This window comes from Manis javanica, chromosome 6, assembly GCF_040802235.1.
Source record: "Manis javanica isolate MJ-LG chromosome 6, MJ_LKY, whole genome shotgun sequence".
NCBI lineage: Eukaryota > Metazoa > Chordata > Mammalia > Pholidota > Manidae > Manis > Manis javanica.
The window spans coordinates 18,635,084-18,659,326 of record NC_133161.1 but is presented as its reverse complement, the minus strand read 5'-3'; the positions used below and the strand labels follow the sequence as shown (position 1 = coordinate 18,659,326).

Sequence of the window (24,243 nt, the reverse complement as noted above, 5' to 3'; positions counted from 1 at the left end):
CAAGATGCTATCCTCTAGAGGCTACCAGTGCATGGGGTACTACTCCTTCAATCTGCACCAGTGGGTGCCTTAATTAGAATAAGAGATGTTGGAAATAATTTTTATTGGTGAAGCAAATGGTAAATGTTTAAGATATGTAGTTGACCAAGTATCTCCACTGCGACGTGAACTGAGGATAAAGATTTGGTAAGGCCAACAGCCTAGGTCTAGAGCTTGATTTAGTCCTGTGCTCAGAGCCCTTGATGGGAAATTTTGTCATCTCACCTGGCCAGTGGAGCATGTTAAGTCTCTGTAACTCTGCATAAGCCATATCCTGCTTGCCTCTACCTGCCTGTCTACCTAGAGCTCATTGGATACATGCTCTGATTCCACTCATTGTTTGCATTTCTTGTCAATAAGAGATACTTATTTTCAATATTGAGCCAGACTGTTTCTTTTTAATTTCTTAATTTATATTTTATGTAAAATTGTGTTTTGAGCATATTGGATATCTCAAGTATGAATTTACAGTGCCATTTTGAATTATTTTTACTTGGTAACTTTCTTACTATTTTCTACTTGAAAATATTGTCAGTATTCTGAGGTCAGGTTCCCATCTATGAGGGCAGTATTATGAATATCTAATTTTCTTGATAATTTACTGGTCTAATTAGGCTTGGTAATTCTTTAAGGCTCTTTCTTATATTGAATTCTGTTCAACAGTGGCAGATATCCCTCCTGTTATATAGGGATACTGTTCATGAATACAACATGTAAATTAAGTTATGTAGGTTGGAGTCATATATGTGAACTTTGCATACTTTAGGTACCATCATAGTGTAAGCAATCACATCTAGCAGTTTCTTCAGTAAACACTACCATTATTTCTTATACCTTAATTAATGTGTATAAATGTAAATGATAAGTGAAATAATACAGTTTATTCAATGAAATATTAAAATATATTACTAAGGTCCTTATCTTTAATTTGATGATGTGTGTGTAGCTATGACCTGATACTGATCTTTTCTTACCAAACATAGTGGGGGGAAAAAAACAACAGCCACGGACTGCTCTAGGTTGCTTTCTGTACTCATTGGAAAAAAAAAAACCAGTTTTCTTTTATAAGATACTGAGCTGCATAAATGGATTATTCACTTAGCCCATTTAAAAATACCAGATCAACTATCTATAATATAGGTATATATAATTAACTATAGACCAGAGATGAATAGACTTAAACTTCATTAATAGTACCTTGGAATTGTAGAGCTTGAAGGCACTTTAGATATCATCTAGGTAATCCTTTCATGAGTCCCAACGTGTCATAGTTAAGTGCTCCTTCTATGAATCCATGCTGAACCACAGGCACGATTTATGTCTACTTACACATACATACCTGTATATCCATCTTTCTCCCTCCCTCTCTTTCTCTGTGTGCATAATAAGAAACAATTGGTGCCAATAGGATTTTAATAGAAATACTTGGTTAAGGACATAGAAGTCTTTGAATATTTAGCACTATCCTTTCAGTTAGTGAGGGTCTTTAAACCAGATTCAATAAATCCTCACTTGATAAGATTCTAGAGCAAAAACAGAAACAAAGATAAGAGAGTGGGGAAAGGGAGTAAAGTGTCTCTAATTGTACAGTGTTCTAAAATCTACATATTGTGTACATATTAGAGCAATAGAGATCCAAGAGAATGATTCTGCGTTTGGTAGTTTAAAATATGTACCTTTTGTTCTAATTGTAGTATGAGGCTTTACTGAATTTCATCTAAATTATTTTTGTGCAAGGGTTTTTCCATAAAGCACCTGACCTCACAGGGTTTCTGTGATTATTAGACTAGTGTTCATGGTTGATTGTATTATCTCTTTAAATTCCTTTTAATTTTCTATTGATGGAAATGAAATAAATAATATAAATTAATTAATACTGAATCTGTTTAGTGTTCATGTCTAGGAGATTTCAGGGGACCAACAGAAAGATAAGGTTCTAAACAAACATGCCGTTTGAGGCTGTGGTATTTTATTATTCATACCTTGCTTACTTATTATTTTTAATAGGCTATCTATCATAGTAGTTATATGCCACATAATCTAGGGGCTTATTGATTTAAACTACATGTATCTCCTCACCAATCACTCTTTTGTGGCAGGTGGTTGACATTCAGGTGGCCCTTTGCTTGGGTCCTGTTTGTGGTTCATACGTGTTCTTTTGTGAAGACAATTTGTCCCGGCTAAATTTCTATTTTTTTCCCCTGCCTGAAGCCTTGCTTTTAGTTTTGTTTCATTTTCCCCTTTAGCGTGATGAATTTAGATGGTTCCTTGGCTGTTAAGAACTTTTCTTGCTGTTTTGCAGGATGGAGTAACTCTGTGGCCTACGGTCTCTAGTTCTTCATGTATAAAACAGGACCAATAACTGAAATGTCTGTTCTTAGAATGTCACATTTGGCAATACTGATGACTTTTTTTTTTCTTTCTTCATTTGCCTTCAGAATTGTCATGTCATCTTTAGGGGCTTGAATCTTCTTGGTTCCACTCTCAGTTTACCATAGATTTTGGGAGTCTACTGAGTCTCAGTAAAACAGCATGGATAAACATGGATAAATCTGTAGAGGACTTATTCACTTAAGAGCAAGCTTTAGTAACTAATTATATCACATTTTTTATTAAATGCCTTTGGTTCTTAAGGGCATTTTATAATTTGGGAGCAAAAAAAAATGATTGAGAAGAATAGCCTACATGTCATCTAAAGTATAGAGAATTTATTCAGTGGTTACTTACTCCATAAACTGGGCTGTTATCATTCTTTCCTAAATAGATTTTTACATTCCAGTGTTGCCAAACAACTTGGAGTGGGCTTGTAGTATGGTTGAGCTTGAATCCACTAAAGAAGAATACACACATTCTTTCAGGATGTCACATATTTAGAAACCTTCCAGTTGTTTCGAGGAGTGGAGGAGACGGGAGGATGGGGAAAACTTCATTAGGGTCCATCTTTAGGCTTCTGCTCACTTTTGCTTTTGTGTCAGTCCAGCCATTCATAAAATGAGAGAGTTATTTTCAGGCCAGAGGTTTTTAACCCATGGTTCTTTTGGTATTTGTGAAGCCCTTGAAATCATATGAGACGTTTGCATATGTGTGGATTTGTTTGAGGGCAAGGCCTGAAGTTTTCAGCAGATGACAGAAGCCTCAGATCCCACTTCCCATCCCCTTCTCTTCCTGTCCACAGGCATTAAGAACCACTGTTCTTGGTCACTTCTTCCATTCCCATGCCAGATGGTTTGGGTGAAAGCTATAATCTAAAGATTTGCAGAGACTTTTGACATATAAAATTATTACTCAGAAAACTTCCATGGCTTAGCAAGACCTGTCTTCAGTAGACAACGATATTGCTGTCAACATGTGTTTTAAAGAAACATAGTAGTTTCATATTTAGGAACTACTTTTTTATTACTCTTTCCCTCAAAGTCTTGTCTCACTAGTATAGATTGTTTTTCCTTTATTTTACTTAATCTCTTTTGTTATAATTTTACCTTATTTACCCTTAATACATGTATTTATAATGTCTTTATCAAGCTACTTACCTCTTCTAATAAGTAAAAATTTGAGACTATGGTCTGGCTCTTTAGAATTCTGCAGCACCAAGTATGGCATTTCATAAGCAGTGAACTCTTAATAAATGTCATGAGCTGACTGATTCATTGTGCAAATGGTTGTCTATGGACAACTTCCCATGGAGATTTGCTGACTTGTCCTGAACCATTTTTATCTCTCATTACTGACTGATGGGTATGATTTGAAGAATGTGACTATTATTTTGTGATTCTTAGGTACTATGTGAATATAATCTAATTACAAATTTAACTGAAAAATCATCTCTGATTCCTTTAAGGAAGTAATCAAAGCAGTGATCCCAATTATTAGACTTATTCTGTTTGTGACTTTTGTAATGGAATATATATATTTTTTCTATTTTTTCTTCTCCAGTGAGGGAGATAAACCTGCAGGACATCAAGGAGGATTTGGAATTGGATCCAGAGGAAAACAGCACTCTTTTTATGGGCATCCTCATCAAGGGGCTCGCTAAACTGAAGAAGATCCCAGAGACGGTGACGGCGATCCAGGAACGCTTGGAGCAGGAGCTTAAACAAATTGTGAAGAGGTCTACCACCCAGGTGGCAGACAGCAGCTACCAGAGGGGAGAGAACCTCACTGTGGATAGCCAATCAAGGTAGCTGGGGGCGCAGTTTGCATTTTTGATAACTGCTTACTGTGGTGTGTAAATAAATATCTTCTGCTGATTTTTGTTTCTGAACTTGGGATTCTATAGTCCATACAAACTCACGTGGGTAAAAACAGCTTGCATAAGCATAATTCAGCTGTTTTTTGATGTAGCTGAGAAGTTTTACACATACTGTTAATACTGAAATGAAAGGATGTAGCAATTACTGAACATTAACTGAGTACTAAGCAGTATTCAAGGCAACCTACCTCGTTTAGTTCTCACTACACCACTACGAACTTCTTACTGTTAGGAAAACGGGCTCAGTGATGAAGTGATTAGCTCAAGGTCAGAGGTGTCTGGTCTTGGAGTTGAATGTAAGTTCATGGTCTTTCCTCTGTCCTGTGCTTTTACTAATGTGTGGCGGTATTTGCTAATAGGCAAATCAGTCTCAGGAATTACTGTATCTCCTTAAAACAACTAATAGGATTTGGATTTGGATTTCTTAATTCTTGTTTCATAATGGGAAAATCGAAATTGTACTATGATCCTAACTCTGTCTTGACTGCCATGCACTGGGATATCATGTCTGCCAAACCAGAGTTCAGGGCCTAAAAGACTAATGTCATCTGACAGAACAAGATACTTGAAATTGAGGCTTTCCTGGAAAATCCAATATTCACCACAAAAGTTTCTGATCTCTCCTTCCCCTTCTCTGCCTCTGTCCCCCAACCCTCCACATCTACCAGACATGGACCAGGCAGGAATTTGGCATGGGGGCCTGGGAGCTGGTGGGGAGCCACAATGGAAACTACATTTGCATCTGAGAGCAGAGCACAAAGTTGAGCAGGTCCTTCCAGTTGTTCAGGAGTTCCTGGGGGGTGCCAGATAGTGTGTAGAGGGGATCGTAATCATGTTGACGTGTTAAGGAAATTCTGTTTGTACTTAAGGCTTTAACAGTTTTTTCTAAGAAGTTAAACAAATTTAAGGAGAAATAATAATGGCTAAGTAAGCTATAGAGTTATATCAGTTAAGTACAGAATTATGTAAGTAAGTGTGGAATTCCCCAGACTGACTTAAAATTTTTTGGAAAAATTAATGTATTCTATTTACATTTTTTGTATATCCAAATAATACTGATTTGAATTATGCTTTAAAACTCTTCAAAAATTAAATCCCTTGTCAACTTCATTCAGAAGCGAAATGGGTGGAGAAATCACCGCCCCACCCTCCTGCTACAGAATATTTCAAAGCACATGTTGTGATGAGCTTGGGCTTTGGTGTCAGGCGGACCTGACCTCGAATGCCAGCACTGTCCCTAAGGAGTTGCTTGTGTTGGATGAGGTTATGCGGTCAGAGGTCAGCAGAGGAGCACCACAGAGTACTGTTACCTGCATACCTGTGTGTGAATGCACATGCTTATTTGTTCTGGTTCCTTTGCAATGTCTGTGTTCTTTGATCACTCATGTTGTGTTCCTGAGAAGCTCGGGAAAGGTTCTAAACTGAACTTTGCTTTTCTTCTTTCTTTGCCTAGTGACTGGATTTCTGTGAACTCTTGTCCCCTTACTAATGAACACTCCAAAATTCTGGTTTGCTATTTGCCCTATTGCTGCAAGTCCCTAGATGAATACACTGAACTTTCATAGGGAAATAACATGACTATAGTGTATATTGGAAATGAATCTAAAGGGCACGATCAATAACTTTTCTGCAGACCTCATTACAGTTCCCTTAGAAGCAGTGTGTCTTTCATAGATTTTGACCCCAGCCTCTCCCATTCCCTAAGCCCCTTCCCGAATTCATGAGTAGAAATTGCAGCGGTAGAAGTGGAACCAGGAAATAATAAATGTTTCTCTGTGAGGAGTGAGTCAGCAGGAAGGCTTTTTTGTCCTCTAAGGTTTTGTTTTTTTGTCAGTATTTTATAGGCCTTTGTAGGCAGGATATATTGGACATTGGCAAGTACACAAGCTGTTTGTCTTGGTTTTGTGTGTATAATATGATGCCATTTTATTAAATGTACTAATATGAAAATTTGGGCCCAAATCCTTTATTATGAGATAAAGCAGTACACATGACAAAGCAAAAATTCGGAAATGTTCTGTATTAAGTGGCATAAGGGCCGGAGAATGAGGGAGAGATACCAGGGAAGGTCATCAGTCAGGAACTGTGGGCCATGGCTAACCAGAACTCCATGTTCCTGAATGACGTCATGTCCACACTCATCTAGAAGGACCTCAGGACCAGTGACCCTGTCCCACATGACCAGTATCTGACCATCATCAGCAACCAATCCACAAGCCTTCTTTATGGACTAACCACGTATGCCAGGACTTTACCCACTCTGTGTTAGCCCACCTTCCTTATCCATGGCCAGTGTGAATTTGGAGGACTTTCTTTCCTTGAGAACCCTCATAAACATGCCTTGTTCTTTGCGTCTGGTGTGTAAGTTGTTTCTGTTAACCGGCCATGCTGGTGAAGCAGAAATTTCCTGTCATGGGACTTAGTCCTTTTTCTGGCTGCATCTGTAAAGGCTCAGTAAACCCTTTTGTTTCAGACATGTCTCAGTCCTAGAGGTTTTTTTTGATTTGTCACACAGAAAGCAAACATTTGAAGTGAACCATTCTTTCTGAAGATGAAAGATTAAATTCTGGGGCTGGGATTCCAAAGGACTGGTGCTTTTGAGCTAGTCTGTAGTGGCTGTGTGCCAGCAAATACTTCCAAATGCCTCAAGAATTAATCACCTTGGTAACGTCATTTAAAAGTGATTGGCATTGTGCTACTGGTTTAGAGTTTTAGAAAGCTATTGTCAGATGATCACCTGAACCCTGCATGTTCATGGAAGCTTACTGGGAGTTGTTAGGACCATTGATTTTAGAAGTAAAGTCAAAATACTTTGAATTATTATTGTCTTTTATCATTGAAGGAATCTTATGCTAAAGGTACAAGGATTTGTTTTTCTTAAAGTTGGAGCACAGATTTGTAAAAACAACCATGAACCATCCTTCCTGATAGGCCCCCCTTCCTGTCATTAGCATTAGCTATTGACGCTACTCTGTGGCAAGGTACCCCTACTGTAACTTACCCCACAAATTTCATTGTTCAGCGTCCTCTTCTTAAATACAGTCTGGCTGTGATGCGCTGCAAGCCTGTTTTCATTCATCTTTATGGAAGGAGAATTAATGTTGTGTGCTGTTTTGCTAGAAATGTTGAAGAACCAGGCTAGTGAAGTCTTGTCTTGCTTCCACTTCCTAGAGCCAGAATACTCTCACAGCCAGTTCTTAAAAATCACTTTGGTGACCCACTTATTTTATTTTTGATACCCGCACCCCAACTCTCTATTGGCTTTTAATAGGATAAATGTTTTATTTTTCTGTTCATTCATAATCTAACTAGTATCTATAAACATCTGCTTACTATTACAGGAAATATCTAACCACTGTTGTTGCCAACTTGATGAACATTAGGGTAATGTGCTTTGCCGATCTCCCAGAACCACCTGCTACCCATAATTTCCAGAGAAAGATAGGCAGTGTCTTCAGTTTCAGATTTCAGCCTGTGCAGCTAACAACCAATTTCTTCACCTCCTGCTGCCTAATTATTGATTCTTTCTCAGAATCCAGCTTGAGTATTTTCTTGCCATTTTTGTTCCAAAGAAGCTGGAGGAAGTTCTCTAATATTTAACAAATAGGAAAAGCTTGAGGACTAGATGGAAGAAATCCTCTCAGAGGTGCTGTATCTTACCAGGAATATGGAAAAGAGAAAGATGTCAAGAAAAGAATGATTGACATGTGTGAGCCAATTACTCCTCTATTTGAAAGTCATCCTGTTTAAACATGAAGGCAGATATTAATATTGCAGGGGAGGTGCTGGGGGCCTGCTTTACTTGGTACGTGTGTTGGTCTTGAAGAGGGCAGAAAGGATTGACTAACTTGAAGCCATGGCTACCAGACACCTTTTACCCTTTTGGAAGGAGACCATTTCGTGATATTCCTTGATCTCTATATTACGAATGAAGGAAGATTAAGTGTCTGATATAAAAAGCGGAGAACATTGCATGTCCTGTGTTCACTGTGATATTGAAGAAAGATTACTTCAAAGAACAGGAAAGAAATATACTCATTGCCAAAAGTAGTTGTATTTGGATAGTAAGGTTATAGGTTTTTTCTCCTCTATTTTGCAACTGTTATAGGGAACAATAAACTTATCATTTAAGAATTTAAAGTGTTACTCAGTTTATTTTAATCAGAAAAGTCTTTTTTAATGATCCTATTGTATGTAAAAACATAATGCCTGCTTGCAGATCAACTGAATCATGTCTGTTAGATTACTTTTTATGATGTGTGTGTGTGTGTGTGTGTGTGTGTCTGTATATGTTTGGTAATTTTGACTGCTAGAACAGCAGCTTCAAGAGAAGACAGAACTAGTTTTTCTCATTCAGCGCCACATCTGCAGAATCTAGCTCAGTGCTCACCTGCCCATAATAAATATTTGTTGAGTGAAAGAATGAATTATTCTTTCACATTCATTATCTGTCATGGACCAGACACTGGGCTAAGATGGTCCCTGTCCTTATGGGATTTAAAGTCTAGAGGGGAAGAAAGGCATTAATCAGAATCCTCAGATAAGTATATTATTACATACTGTGGTACATGCTATAGAGGAAAGGTGAAGTGTGCCATGAGAGCATAAAACCACGGGGCCTGATCTGGGTTGGGTAGGAGGACATCAGGAGGTGCCATATGTGTGCATGTGTGTGTGTGTTTAAAGTAAAGCTTTATGTTTTATGCTAGTTGTAAAGCATATTGTTTTATGCTAGTTGTAGTTACCAAGTTTCATTCACTTGATAACCCCTGCAAGTTGTTCTAGTTGTTAGCTTGACATCAACATATAGGATATGAGAAGGAAAGCAGCCAGGTCTTTGCTGTGCTGTTTTCAAAGTTCTTGCCTACCTCTGTGGTTGATTAGATTTTGATAATTATTACCAAGTGTGCTTTTCTTAGAGATAATACCAAATTTTCATGTCATTGTTAATGTTTGAGAGTTCTTATATTCCCTTGCTAGCAGGTTGCATTATCAAATGTTTTTATCTTCACCAATCTGATGATAGGTGAAAAGTGGTATTTCCAAGATGGTTTTGATTTGTAATTCTTCTTATATGAATAAGGTTAAAATTTTCTTGATTTGTGTAAAAATAATTTTTTGTTATGATAGTTGGGTTATATCTGGATATATTACTTCAAAATAATCTGAATTGAGAATGGGTAAAGATACAGATAAAACAAGGTTAGGCTAAAATAATACTGAAGCAGGGAGATAGGTACAGGGTGGTTAGGATAATATCCTGTTCTCTTCACTTTTAACATTTGAAATTTTAAAAAATGTTCAAATAATGTTATGCCCCTTTTAGTGAACTGTATTTTTCTAGTATGTTTATCTTCTTACTTATTTACAGGAACTCTTTATATATTAGGTAAATTAGTTCCTTGGGATTTACTTTATAATTTTCCCCCAGTTTCTTTCTCTTTTCACTTTATGATATCTGGCCATGTAGACATTTGTTTTTATTTTTTATGAGGTTATATTTTTCAATATTATCTTTTATAGCTTTTGGGTTTTGTGTCAAATTTAGGTCTTCCTCACTCCTAGAATATAAGTAAAGTTTCCCAACTTTCTTCTATATACTCTTATTTTTTAATTTTTATATCTTTTGATACATCTGCAATATGAAGGAGTGGCCACATTACTTTTATACAGATGTAATACTTACTAAACTGTATTATAACGGACTGTCTGCCCCTTTCATTTCTGCCTCCTGTGTATCTGTCATGTAATTGATTGAAAAAGAAACCCATACAATGAATGATTCAATGTTAGCAGAATGCTAGCTGAGTAATTCTACTGACAAAGTTGGTGTTTGCCTCATTTCCTAAAACTTTTTTGCGAAATTCTACAATGAATTACATAGAAATACATTGAATAATTGCTCTAAAAGTTGAAAAAATAGACTTTAAGAATATTTTTAAGATTTGGAGTCCAGAATGAGGTATACTGGTATTCTTATGAAGTGGTTTTGTCTATGAGGAAGTCGAAGGCTCCAGCCCCATGGTTTGTAGTCCAAGTATACTGTGTGTGAAGAGAAATCAATAAAATACTTCTCATGGTTTTTTAGACATGTGACATGCATTTCTTTTTCATACACATGGCATTTCCTTTCATCTCTTCTTTCTCTACTACTCACTCTTATCCTAAGTATCTGAAATGTAAGATTTATGGAATCAGTCATTCTATTTTGCAGAAAAATCATATAAGATCGACTTTGAAGCAAGGTCAAGCATTTGTCCTTGTGGCTTCTTGTAGCCATTCCCAAGCACTGCATGTAGCACCTGGACATGCTTGGAATCAGGAAGGGCTTCGATGTAATTTAGATGAGTAGTTAATTTAAATCAAAGCAAGTGGGAAGCAAGTAAATTTAACTTTGGTGATTATGATTCCATTTGATTAAATCTCTACTTTTGATTACATGTATCAGTGAGAACATGCCTTAAATACACTCAAGTATGAAATACTGAAAGTTATGAATAGGATGAACCAGGGACATATAGAAGAAATTCCACTATTCCTCAGCTAGAATATATCCCCTGCAGCTTTACTGCAGTATTTTTAGAACAAATGAAAGGAATTAATTCTTTACATATAGGAATTTTAACCCTAATTGCTATCTATACAACTCATTACCTTGGAAGGTAGTAATGGTCCCAAATCTTGTACTTTCTAGTAAGACTTAAATAAATTAATTGGTAATGATCATAGCTCTTGTAAAAAGGAAATTGGACAGCTGTCTTCCTGACTGTATATTGTCTTTTGGTTATAGTCTCTGGAGAAAGGGTGCTTGGCTGAGTAGGCCAGAGGTCTTACTCAGTATTACAGCTCTTAATCTTTGTGTATATTTGTCAGAGTAAAAAAAAAAAAAAAGTCTGCTTTGACTTTTTTATTTTGCATACTATAGCAGGTTCAAATTAGGGATGGGGCCAGTTTAAAGGAATGGCAGGTAAAATTTCTTTCCTGGGTTATTAGTAACATTGTTTAGGCATTCAGCCTTCATGCTGCATTAAGGGCGCATCCCTGTTCGGCATATAGTAGGAGCTTAGGTCTTGTCATTTCCCGTGCACTTGTTAGTGTCCTACAAAAGGTTTACTCCACACTCTTAACACTGAATCTTTTCAGTGCAGAAACACACAAAACTCTTATGTCAAATGAAATTCTTCCCTGAGTGATATTTAGGAGTGGTGTCAGTTTCATGTGGATCTGAGGCTGTATTTCTTATCATAGGGGCTCCTCTTAACTCCTGGCACAGCCCCTTACTGTGATCGCTAATCAGATTGGACTGTGAGTTTGAGTGGAGAGTTAACTTAGTGTTTGCAGTCATTAAGGGCTGGGCATCTATTTATTTTATTTTATTATTTTATTTTTATTAAGGTATCATTGATACACACTCTTATGAAAGCTTCACATGAAAAACATTGTGGTTAATACATTCACCCACATTATCAGGTTCCCCCCCCTCCCACACCCCATTGCAGTCACTGTCCATCTGCATAGTGAGATAGGACTGGGCATCTATTAAATGCCCAAAAAGTTTAATGAATGAATAAAATAGAAAAAGATGCAGAGGAGATAATATTTTAATAAGACCAAGTGATTTTTTTTTTTAATCTCAGCACTACTCACAGTGGGGTCTAAGGATAAGCAGCACCAATGCCTCTTGAGAGTTAGAAATGCAAATTATCCCTGTGGTGGAGGCTAATAAAATTGGAATCTCTGGGTGCAGCGTCCACAGGTGTCATGCCTTAAGGTGATTCTTAGCCATGCTAAAGTTTGAGAACACTCTCATAATATCGCAGATATCACAGAGGTTTGCAGTTTTGTAGCATTTATGCTTTGCAAAGCAGTCTGCCATCTGGTGTCACACCTGAGTGAGCCTCACTATTGGCCTCATCACAGGTAGGGGCATTATTATTAATCCCAGATTTACCCAGGGAAATGTGAAAGCTGAAATAATTTGACAGTTCACAAAGCTTGCTGGTGGTAGAGTTGGAGTAGTCTCTTTCCATCCTGTAAGTTTGCTTTCTGGCTTATGTAAAAATGACATTCCTAACTCATTTCCTGAGCCTGATGTTCTTCCTAAGGAGAAGGGCAATATTTGCACTGACATACACTTTTCCCTACTCATACCCCCCATTGTGAGCAATGGCAAGCCTCTGAGATAACTGGACATGTCGAGAAGTGTGATCAGCAGCCACAGAGTAAATGGATCTTAATTAGCTCACCTGAGAATCAAACTGATGACTTAGATACCTAAACAGTTACCCTAGAGGCCTTATACATTCTTGTACTAAGACTGTTATACAACTAAGTTCTAAAATTAGACACCTATAATCTTTTTTATTTTTTATTTTTTATTTTGGTATCATTAATCTACAATTACATGAAGAACATTATTTACTAGGCTCCCCCCTTCACCAAGTCCCCCCAACACACCCCATTACAGCCATTGTCCATCAGTGTAGTAAGATGCTGTAGAATCACTACTTGTACCTGTAATCTTTTGTTATCTCTGGTAAATAGATTTGTGGATAATTTTTCTAAGGTTCCAGTATGATGAAACGTTTTTGGAATGGGGTAAGGCTTTTACCCCCCTAGCTTTGGGATACAGTTGACATATAACATTATATAAGTTTAAGGTATAGAGCATGTTGATTTGATACCCTTATATATTGCAAAATGAAACCACCAAAGCATTAGCTAACATCTACATCACATAATTATTGTTTATTTTTTACCATGATGAATTTTTAAGATCTACACTCTCAGCAACTTTCAAATATATAATATGATATTAACTATAATCACCATGCTGTGCATTTAGCTCCCCAGAACTTACAGCTGTAAGTTTGTGCTCTTTGACCACCATTTTCTCATGTTCCCCACCCCTAGCTCCTGGCAACCACCATTCTAATCTCTGATTCTTTGAGTTGAGCTTTTTTTAGATTCCACACTTGTGAGAATTCATAGTATTTGTCTTTCTCTGACTTGATTTAGCATAATGCCTTCAGGTTCCATCCACGTTGTCACAAATGGCAAGATGTCCTTGTTTCTCACGGTTGAATAATATTCCATTGTGTGTGTGTATGTATGTGTGTATCACATCTTCTTCATTCATTTATCTACTGATGGACATTTAGGTTGTTTCCATATCTTGGCTTTTGTGAATATGCTGCAATGAATATGGGAGTGCAGACATCTCTCTGAGATCTTGTTTTCATGTCCTTTGGATATATACCTGGAAGTGGGATTGCTGGATCATACGGTAGTTATATTTCTAAATTTTTGAGGAATCTCTGTACTCTTTTCCATAGTGGCTGCACCAATTTACATTCCTACTCAACAATGCACAGTGGTTCCCTTTTCTGCAATATCTTTGCCAACACTTACCTCTTTTCAGTGATAGCCATTCTGACAGGTGTGAGGTGGTAACTCATGGTGGCTCTGCTGTTCATTTTTCTGATTATCATGAGCACCATTTCATGTCCTTTGCATGTCTTCTTTGGAACAATGTCTGATTCTGTTCTCTGCCCATTTTTTAATTGGCTTTTTTTTTGTTTTTGAGTTGTGTGCATTCTTTATATACTTTGGGTGTTAACCCCTTATCAGATACATGATTTGCAGATATTTTCCTTTGCTCTGCAGAAGCTTGTTGACTTGATGTCATCCCACCTGTTTGTTTTTGCTTCTGGTGCCTTAGCTTTTGGTGTCAATTCCAAGAAGCTGTTGCCCAGACTGATGTCAGAGAGCTTGCCCCTGTGTTTTCTTCCAGGAGTTTTATAATTTCAGGTCTACATTTCAAGTCTTTAATCCATTCTGAATTGAATTTGGTGCATGGTGTAAAATAGTGGTCCAGTTTCATTCTTTGCGTGTGGCTGTCTAGTTTTCCCAGCATTCTTAAATGAGACTTTCCTGGGAAAGGCTTTTGAAAAAAATATACTAATACTTTAATTTCAAAGTAAGAGGGCCTGAGTTTATTTTCTTACTTTCAAATTTTCATCAGATTTAGCACATTTCAGAATGAGAAGTTCATTTGGAGTCATCTACTGAGAATTCAGAAACTGAGCATGAGAGGGCTGACTTGACAAGTGGGGAAGAGACACAAGAAGGAAATTACTAGAGCCAGGACCCAGTTGAGTGTCCTTTTTATTTTTACTGTTGTTTCATTCTATATTGCTAATAATTTTTTCCTGTTCTTTTCATAGTGCAGATGGAGAATTAGTCAGCATTCCTCAAATAGTAACTTCTTTTTATGTGAAGAGTGTTATTAGTGAGAGGTGGAACTTATCCTTACCCTTTAAAAGTAGGTATTAGATAATCTTGAAGATTAAATGGGATCTACATCCTGTTTGAAATGAAAAACATTAGCTCAGCCAAGCTTATTATGAAAATGTGTGACATACAGGCATGTAAAACTAAGACCATTTGATGTGAAATAATTGATGATCAATTTCTTTTAATTTTTTATGGACTACCTAAACTCAGAGTTGAGTATTTTCTTATCATTTTGAGCATAGTGGTAGGGAAATAGATATTTTTTGGTAATTACGTTTGTCAGTGAGAAAATGCAGAACCCTGATATTAAAGTCTCAGCAGATAAGTAGTAGAACAAAACTGATTTTCTACCTTGTGTGCATGTCTTTGCTTCGTGACCAAGTAAGGCAGCTTCTTGGCTGCAGACATGGGTTTTCCAGCCAAATGACTAATTCAAGGTTCCCTGAATGTTAAATTTGGTTTCGATAGTCCTATTTCACCTTAAATATTGAACATTTTCCATACTTTGATGATACAGCTTTATACCGTGGACACGTCTTGGCCTTTGCAACTGTGACTATTCCTTACCATTTTCTTCTCCTTACTCCTCTGCCTGTTTTCATGGTGGCACTTGAAGATGAGATATGTAGATATAACTGCAGGTAGGAAGTGAGTAGATCTTGGGGAATTAGAAACAGTTTACTTATATCTTTAAGAAGGCTGTTTTTAAGAACTGCCAGATAATTGGATGTATGTTTAAAGAACAAATACTTTCTTCATGTTGATACTTTTTAGAAAAACATTTTATTACAGTGTAACTATAATTAGCTCTGAATGCATGTATCTTTCATCTAGTAACTATACTATTTTTGGTCTCATGTTTAGGTTGGTAAGGTTATCCTTTTGAGAGGATATTTTTGTGTGAAATAATTTTTTGCTGTGGGCTTTGACAACCAGAAGATTATAATCCATAACACTTAATTTTCTCACCACTTGTTATTTGTAATCAGGCCTCTACCTTTCCCATCTTCTGGAGCTAGTTTTTCTTTCATTCAACTCTCATCTATTGCCTATCATTTGCTGCGGATTATGCCAAATAGAGGAATATAGTGACAAATCAGATGCAGTTCTTACCCTCAGTGTGCTCATAGTCTAGAGAGGGAGAGGCAAGGACTAGAGGAGAGGAAAACTATGTAGCAGGCCCCGTTAGTAAATCCAGGGGAGATGGTACAGCCTGCCATGGAGGAGCAGGGCAGTGGAGTGGAGGGAGGCCCATTTGGGAGAGTTAAGAGGTGGCGTTTGATTGGATTTGAGGGAGGAGCCAAGGTGGGCGTGATTTGCTGGGGCAGGTGGTGTGATTCACTGCCTCGGGGAACATGGAGAGGTAGGTTTGGGAAGCAACAGGATGGGTTCCATTTAGGACATGGCAAGTTTGAGGTTTATAGCTCAGGAGAGCCGTCTGGCCGGGAGATCTGTCTGGGAGTCACTGGCAAGCGGATAACTGAGGATAACAGTGGGGAAGGAGCCCACAGGGAAGGAGTAGGAGGCCTGAGCAGTTCACAGCATTTAAGCAACTGGCAGAGAGAGGAAGAGGTTCCTGAGAAGCAGCAACCAGAGAGGTGGGAGGAGAGCAGGAGAGCACAGGCTTGTGGGGCGGTGGGAGGCAGGGTGTGGGGTGGGGGGTTGACTGGTCAGTAGAAACGAGTGCCGTGCCTCCTCGAACAGGGACTGAAGAGTGGCTATTCCATTGGGCAGAATGGTTATTAGAGCCGTTTGAAGAGTGTTTTAGTGGAGTACCAGGGTAAAAACCAGTTTGCAGGGAGAAAGTAGAGAGAGGCCATACAGACCGTTGTACCTGACAGTCTCTCCAGCCTCGGTTTCCCTGGCACCGAACAGTACGGATACCTCTTTGGCCTCTCCTTTTTCCCCTAGTGCTCTTTGAAAGGAACACTCTCCAAAATTGGGTCCTTCGGTTCTCCTTATCTCGGAGCTTTAGCTTCCTTGTCTGTGAAAGTACTACCTTCCTCCAGGGTTGTTGACAGGACTAAACGAGGTGATCCAAGTAAAGCTCTTCACACCCTGCCTGGCGGGCTGTGATCAGTGTGGCTTTTACCGATTGCCCCTCCCTTCGGCCTTACTGAGTTAGCGGCCTCTCCCAGTACGACAGCTTGAGCTACCAGCCCCGTGCAGAAGACCCCAGGTCTGCGTCTCTAATCCTACACTTCTCTTAAGACTGCCGCCCTACGTTGCTCAATCTTTTACGCATGAACTCAGGTACCCACAAAATTAGACTGTTTCCTACAATCTGGACATTGAGCCATATGTTGGGGGAGAAGTGTGGTTACAGAGAAGCATAGAACAGGGACTATGTCCTCATTTTCTGGCCCAGGAGCCATGTGTGTCACATAGGCTCTTATTCTGTGAATTAGGTTCCTTTTAGTTGTGAGTGACAGAACCCAAGTCCAGCTGACTTGATTACAGAGGGGTTTGTATGGGAGTGATGTTGGTGTATTTCATAGACTACAAGCTGGGCCTCACTAACCAGGCTGTGGGCAGGAGCGCTGCAGCTGGGCCTCGGGGACATCAGGAGTATCTCTTGTCTCCCCACCCCCCGACTCCCCAGCCCCACCTGTGGTAACTTTACCTTTAGAAGACAATTTACTGTTAATTCTGAGTTTGTTTTTTCAATATACTTTCATAGACATTTTTGCATTTGATTCCCACAATTTGTGATTAGGAAATTGTAATTGAGGAACTTTGTGTTTGAGGAACCTGAGATTTGGAATAGTCCCCAGAGGTATGAAAGTCCCATGGCTATTCAATGGAGAGCTGGTATCAAGTCTCGATTTTGAATGCCAATCTTTTCTATTGGCATTTATACCACGTTGCCATCTCAGAATCAATATTTTCTTTCCCCAACTGTGAACTTGTATATTACTGCATACTGTTTCGTGACTCTAGAAATAACCTGTGGGGTGTGTGTGTCACATACTCCTGGACAGAAATTGTAATTATTTGAAATTCTGATCTCTGAAGGTCTTAGCCTTATTCCCACACGAGGCCTTTTCTTACTCAGTTTGGATTAAGGAGCTCTAGTAATTAAATGAGTTTGCTGCTTTTTGTCTTTTATATCAGTGATGAAAACCTTGAGCCTGACAAGATTTAAGTGACTGAGCTAACTGCAATGTAATGTTTTATTTCTCCTTTCTTTATTTAATATTTTGCCGTGGGAATGGAGTGGGGAATGATTTTAGTGGGGCTTTGTGTTCAGGTCATCCTGAGTGTGTCTGCAGCTAAAGGCAAGCACTTGTCTTCTCAGCCTGGTGTTGTGTGGGCTGTTGGAGAGTGTATGTGAATATTAACAAGCTATTTCAGTTTCCTTTAAACTGCAGATTTATGTTCCATTTATGTGAGTGATTCCTAATCTCTTTTGTCTTTGCATCAGGAGAGAGTCATCTTTTTCTGTTTGAAGGAGTGCGTGTGTTGGTGAGGAACCATGTGCCTTTGCGAAGTGTGTGTGACTGACTTGGGTTTCTTTCTCTTCATTAGCCATTCCCTCCTCATCCCACTGTCAGCTCCCAGTGTTCCTCTGAAACCCTTCTTGCCAAGGTCACTGGGACCTGTGAGTTGTAAATTTCTCTGTCTTTACCTTACCTGACCTCTGTGTAGTCTTTTGTTGGTATTTTCTCCTTTGTCTTCTATAATTTGCCTTCCCGATTTCCCCCTTCCTCCCTAGCTGCTTCCTAACTGTCTTTTCAGTGCTGCTATTTCAGGAGTGCTGGCTCTGGACCTTGCTTGCTTTTCTTGCTCTGCATTATTATCCCCGAGTGATCTCATCCTCTCAAATATTTATCATTTAAAAATTTTCCATTATCAGTCTTACTCCTGAGCTCCAGACTTGCATATTGAAGTACCTAAGGACATAACACCTTAAACTGAACATAGCCAGATTGACACCCAACATCTCTTTGTGCAAATTCTTCCATCACTTTATTCTCTCTCTTCTTTGGGTAATAACCATCTACTTCAGAGCTGCTCAAGCCAGACACCCAGACAGAAGGATCCTGAACTCTCTGCTCTCTTTAATATGGTACTGTTACCTCAACCAATTCCATCCAGTTTCCAATTTGATCCTTGTAGTAATTCTCTGAGGCTCCTAGAAGAACTATTAATGAGTACTTTGGTTTTATAAACGGGAACACTTGGAGAAGTTGACAGATTTTTTCACAATTAGAGGGTTAGGAATTATCAGTGCTGGGAAAGAATGTGAATCTTCTGTTTCTTATGGGTTGCTTATATAAGAAGGAAAAACAAACAAAAAAGCTCAAATGAATTAAAAGACAAAGAAAAGCTAATGTCTTTCTGGTAGTGAAACTCCAGAGGAATCAGCTTTCATCATACTTTTTGACATGCCACTTTTCTTTTTCACTGTCCTTTTATATTTTCTCTTTACTGCAGGGGAGGTTCTGGGCCCTCATTGTCTTCTCTCAGAGCCACAGCTGATGGTTTGTTAAAAAAGAGGTCTATTGAGATATAGTTCACACGCTAGCAGTTCACCCATGGACAGTGTACAATTCTGTGGTTTTTGTGTATTCACAGGGTTGTGCAACCATCACCGCTGTGTGGTTCTGGAACAGTTTTGTCCCGACAAACAAATCCCATATTCTTTAGTACTCAATTCCTACCTACCTAAATAAACTCTGATAGATTGTCTGTCTCTATAATGTGCCTATTCTGGATATTTCTTATAAATAGAATCATACAATGTGTAGTCTCTGACATTTTTGCCTTGCATAATGTTTTGAAGGTCCAAGCATGTTGTAGCAGGTTTTGGCACTTCACTCCCTTTCACAACCAAATGCTCTATTCTATGAGTGTGCCACGTCTTGTTTGTCCACTTACCAGTTAACAGACATGTGAATTATTTCTACTTTTATGGCTTTACTATTCTACTGCTGTAAATAATTCTGCTGTGAGCATTTGTGTGTAAGCTGTGTGCATGTATTTTTCATTTCTCTGGGTGTATGCCTAGAAATGGAATTTCTATATGGTTAGAAGTATGGGTCCATAGGCTTAGTCTAAGTTTAATGTTTGAGGAACTGCCAAGCAGTTTTCCAAAGCAGCTATACCATTTTACCTTCCCACCAGTCCTGTATGGAGAGTTCCAGTTTCTCTGCATTCTTACCAACACTTTTTATTGTCTGTCTTTTTGATTATAGCCATCCCGGTGGGTTGAAATGGTATCTCTTGGTTTTCGTTTGCATTTTTCTGATGGCTAATGATGTTGAGCATTTTTTGTTTTTTTATTTGTCATTCCTATATCTTTTTGGAAAAATATGTATTCAAATCCCTTGTCTATTTAAAAATTCAAATAAAAGTTGTGTTTTTATTATGAGTTATAAAAGTCTTTTAGATATCTAGATATAAATGTTACATAAGATAAATGATTTGCAAATATTTGCCCCCATTTTGTGAGCTGTCTTTTCACTTTCTGAATGATATCATTAGTAGCACAAAAGGTCATAATTTTAATGTTGGAACTCTAGGATTTATTAGCTTGCATGATCGTGCTGTGGTAAGGCAAAGGAGAGCTTCCTTCTCTTTCACATGGGTGGATGTTTCAGAGTAGGCGGAGCTGCAAGTAGCATCTGTCCACTTCGGGCCTGTCTCTTCTCCATTCTTTTCTTGTCCGTGTACCTTGTCTTATGGCTATGGTGGTCATACTGCAGCAGGGCTGTCTGGGCGTTTATCCTGCAGGAGTGGCAGAAGCTGTCAGTGTGACACACTCTGTCAAGGAGTTGCTATTTCCGTGATGTTACTAGATACCCTGGTTCTCATTTTACACCTGATTCTCCACTAGATCTCTTCTAATGGATAACTGCCCCAGGGTGCTGAGTTGTTCTTGTTCTTGACTAGCAGTCAAGGGATGTAGCAGTGGAGTTTATGGCCCTGGAGAAAACTAGACAACAGCTCCCCTCCATTCACAGGAACACTTTTCTTCCAGTGTCAGCTTCATGGCCATTTTGCAGGCCTGTACCTAGAACTTCGTGCCATTGGGAAGTTGGACACCAGTGTGCCTCAGGCGCCTGAACGTCATGAATCAATATGATTTCAAAAAAAGTTAGGGTATAGCATTAGGTTATAAGTTTTAATTTGTCAAGTAGGGACATTCAGCAACATAACTGCTCGCATGAAAGAAAATAACTGAGATTTTCCTATCAAGAAAATACCACAGGTATCAAATTAAATTTACCTTTGTGAAAGTCAATACTGCATATGGTCCTATTTTTCTTATTTTGCCATGTACCACTGAAAAATACATTATGGTCTGTGGATTGATGTTTAGGAACCACAGGCTTTACATACTCAGCATAAATCTTTATGTGAAAAGAACTTAATCAGGTATTTACTCTGTATGGTGCCAGACTTTATGCTGTTTCCCTGTACTGAATTAACTATTTTGCCTATAACTATATTCCTGTACTTTGTATCTTCTGCCAGTATTTGAGTAGTTCCCCAATCACAGATGAGAAAGAATGGTTTTAGGTATTTATGAGTATAAATTGACCTTTAAAAGATTAAAAACATCATTCAAAAGATTAAATGGCTCCTATTTACAAATACAATGTGTAAATGTGTAATTTCTGCATTATGTATATTCTAGACTGAGAGTACTGCATAAAGTTTTATTGATTCTGTCTCTAAATTAAAATGTCAAATAGATATTAGGGTTTTATCATAAGATAGTTATTGGCTGTCACATTGGCACATTAATTATAGTAAGTGGGTAGTAAAGAAGCCATAGGAATAGATAATATGTTATACATCTTGATGAGATGATAATTTCCTTCTCTTATTTATAGTAATAAAATTTTGTTAATTGACACTGCTGGCAAGCTCTTTTGCTTTCCTTTTCTACTTTCCAGGTAGATTTATAAGTCTACTTAGGAACTCTGAACTGAGGGCCACACAATATAAAGGTCACATTCCAAAATGCCTGTACTTGCCCATAGTATGCACATTAAATTTATTCAGCAAACATTTGGTTAATTGCTGTTTAATTACTCCTAAGTACACAAAGATGTATGAAACAGTGCTTGTACTGAAAGACTAATAATGGAGAAGGAGGTAAAGTGGCTAAATGTATGACCCACATTAATTGTGTCACATATGTGAGCCACATGTGATAAGCTCCTTAAAAGTGGGATAACATACTGTACAAGTTCAGAGGAGGAAAGGATGACTCCAAGCCTGGGTGATCAGTGAAGCTGTAAGGCTCAGTGGTAAAGGAATTACTTTGCATCTGTGAAATAAAGCACCTAGCTGTCTCTGAATATATATCTACACTCAGTAACTATAGTGAGAGGTAGGTGGCTAAATGCACTGACATGGAAATCAACTTTTGTTCTAGGCCCAGCTGCTTTGCAACCTCATTTTGTGTCCTTGAGTATATAAAATTGGTGTAATAATATGTGTCCAGCATCTCTCACTATGAAAAATGAGATAATGCGGATGCCTAAGTTGCTCCCTGTGGTGAAAGTCAGATTGCTTGGCAGGTGTGTATTTTTTTTTCAGGCAACTTAGGCCATACAGTTGAATGGAAGTAAGCACAGCTTTCCGTGACTAAAAGGATGAGTATTCTTACCAAAGTGCCCAATTTATTGTTAGGCAATAGCATATTCTTTATAACATCTGAACTGTTGTCTGGAAAATTGCCCGAATTCCTTGGAGAATCTGCATGAACACAGAGTAGTAAGTAGGATAGGGAGCACACTTACTGAGCTGCTTCTGCTGGTTTAAGGACTTTATAACTGGTTACCCTTACATCATTTTCATTATATGGCAGTGGAAACTGAGGCTTAGATAAGTTTTCAGAAGCTGCTTACTTAGATCATACAACTGTTTGAAATAAGATATGTTGGAGTCCAATGCGACATTACATAGGAGCGTGCCACTGTACTTCAGTTTGATGTTTTTCTTGCAGGCCAGGGTAAGCCATCTGTGGACACGGTTATATACATGCTACTTGTTTTTTCACTAGGTTGCTCCTAGAACTGCTGGAGTTGCTATTTGACAAGTTTAACGCTGTAGCCACTGCTCACTCTGTGGTCCTGGGATACCTGCAGGACACTGTTGTGACTCCACTGACTCAGCAGGAAGACGTCAAATTGTATGACATGGCAGATGTGTGGGTGAAGATCCAAGATGTTCTGCAGGTAAGGCACTTGTGCAAAGGATGCCATCTGGATTCAGTTAGAACACCTAAAAATCAGCCACTTAAGATATTCCCTTAGTCATAAACATAGTTGAAAAGTAATGTTGCTGTTTAAAGATAATGCTGCTCATGTCATGAATTATTTCATCCTCAAAAGACCAATTCACTTTTTTTTTTTTGCCAGCCTTTAAAATTAGGAAGAGATTCTCAATGTGTAGCAGTCAAATCAAAGATAGGCAGTGTCTGGCTTTCTATTATAATGTACTTTGCTAGACTGAGTCATACATTAAGGTAATCAATATTAAATGCTCTTAAACACTATTTTATAAACATATATGTAGCCTCATTTATGGCCATTATCCTATAGTCAACTCTTGCATATATTGGGGTAAGTGGCAGGTCAAGAGTTTATTTTGTGAGATGAAAATAAAATCTGTAAAGTCTAAATGTATTACTTTGATTTGTTGAAGATCAGATAAATGATATTACTGTTTGGTATAATGCTGTAAAGATGGTATTTAGAAATTACATTTTCTTTCCATATGCCAGGAAAATATATTTGATTTGGTTACATAAAAATTAGAAATAAGATTTAGAGTTGGCTGATGTAAATTTGACATAGTAAATAGAAATGACTTGGTTAGATGGTACCTACTAAAGGAAAAAAAGTAAGCATTTGTTTAGAATTGGAAAAATATAACTGTGTAGGAATGAAATTACTTGCCTGGCAAATAGGAGTCTTTGCACGAAAAAAATAAATCATGAATGCAAATTGTAGTCATCTTCAAGAGTATAGATATGCTCCTGGTGGACTGAATGAATGATTCTTGGTTATTCATTCATTAGACTTTTTTTTCAGTACAGTATATATGCTTTATTGATGCTTTTGTAGAAAGAATATAGGTTGCAACTAATTCCCCGAGTTTGTTTTGCTGTTCTGGCAATTACCATTTGCTGTAGTAGGCACTTGATGAATGGTTTGCTTGGAAACTGGTTTTTAATACTTTATATTGGTTTGCTAATCTGTCATGGAAATAAAATGTGCTCTTCAGGTCACATTTTTATTTTAGAGGTGGAATAAGATAATAGATTTTAAAGCTACTTCAGAAATAGTTAGAAATATGGAGTTCTAGTTCTGGCCATGATGGAGTTACCTCCTACTGTAAGCAACTCTAAGGCTGGAGAAGAGACCATAGGAGGTGAGTTCCATATTCATCCCAGTTTCCTTACAGGGGATGCTTTCCAAACCATGGCATAGAAAGTGAAGCCTAAGCAGACAGCAGCAAACTTTCAAAGCAGAGCACGCAGAGATCAGAGTTCAGGGTTGTGGAGGCAGCTGAAATTTGTGGGTTAGCATACTGGAGAAGAGGGAATTGCACAGAGAAGGAGCCGCATAAATCCGAAGAGTGCCATTGAGCCTTTGATCAAATGCGAAGCTGCTCACACCGCGTGGCTTGGCAGAAAA

The 24,243-nt window shown here is 38.2% G+C and overlaps 1 protein-coding gene across 6 annotated transcripts in view; it reads left to right on the top strand.

Annotated features, from left to right (window-relative positions):
* Positions 1-24,243, top strand: part of EXOC4 (exocyst complex component 4) — a 778,194-nt gene that overhangs the window by 72,674 nt on the left and 681,277 nt on the right. For all 6 annotated transcript variants that reach the window (XM_037019539.2, XM_073238446.1, XM_073238447.1 and 3 more), the window contains exons 6-7: positions 3,973-4,216; positions 22,605-22,779. In XM_037019539.2, the coding sequence (XP_036875434.2) occupies positions 3,973-4,216; positions 22,605-22,779 (419 nt within the window). The remainder of the gene's footprint in view (positions 1-3,972; positions 4,217-22,604; positions 22,780-24,243) is intronic.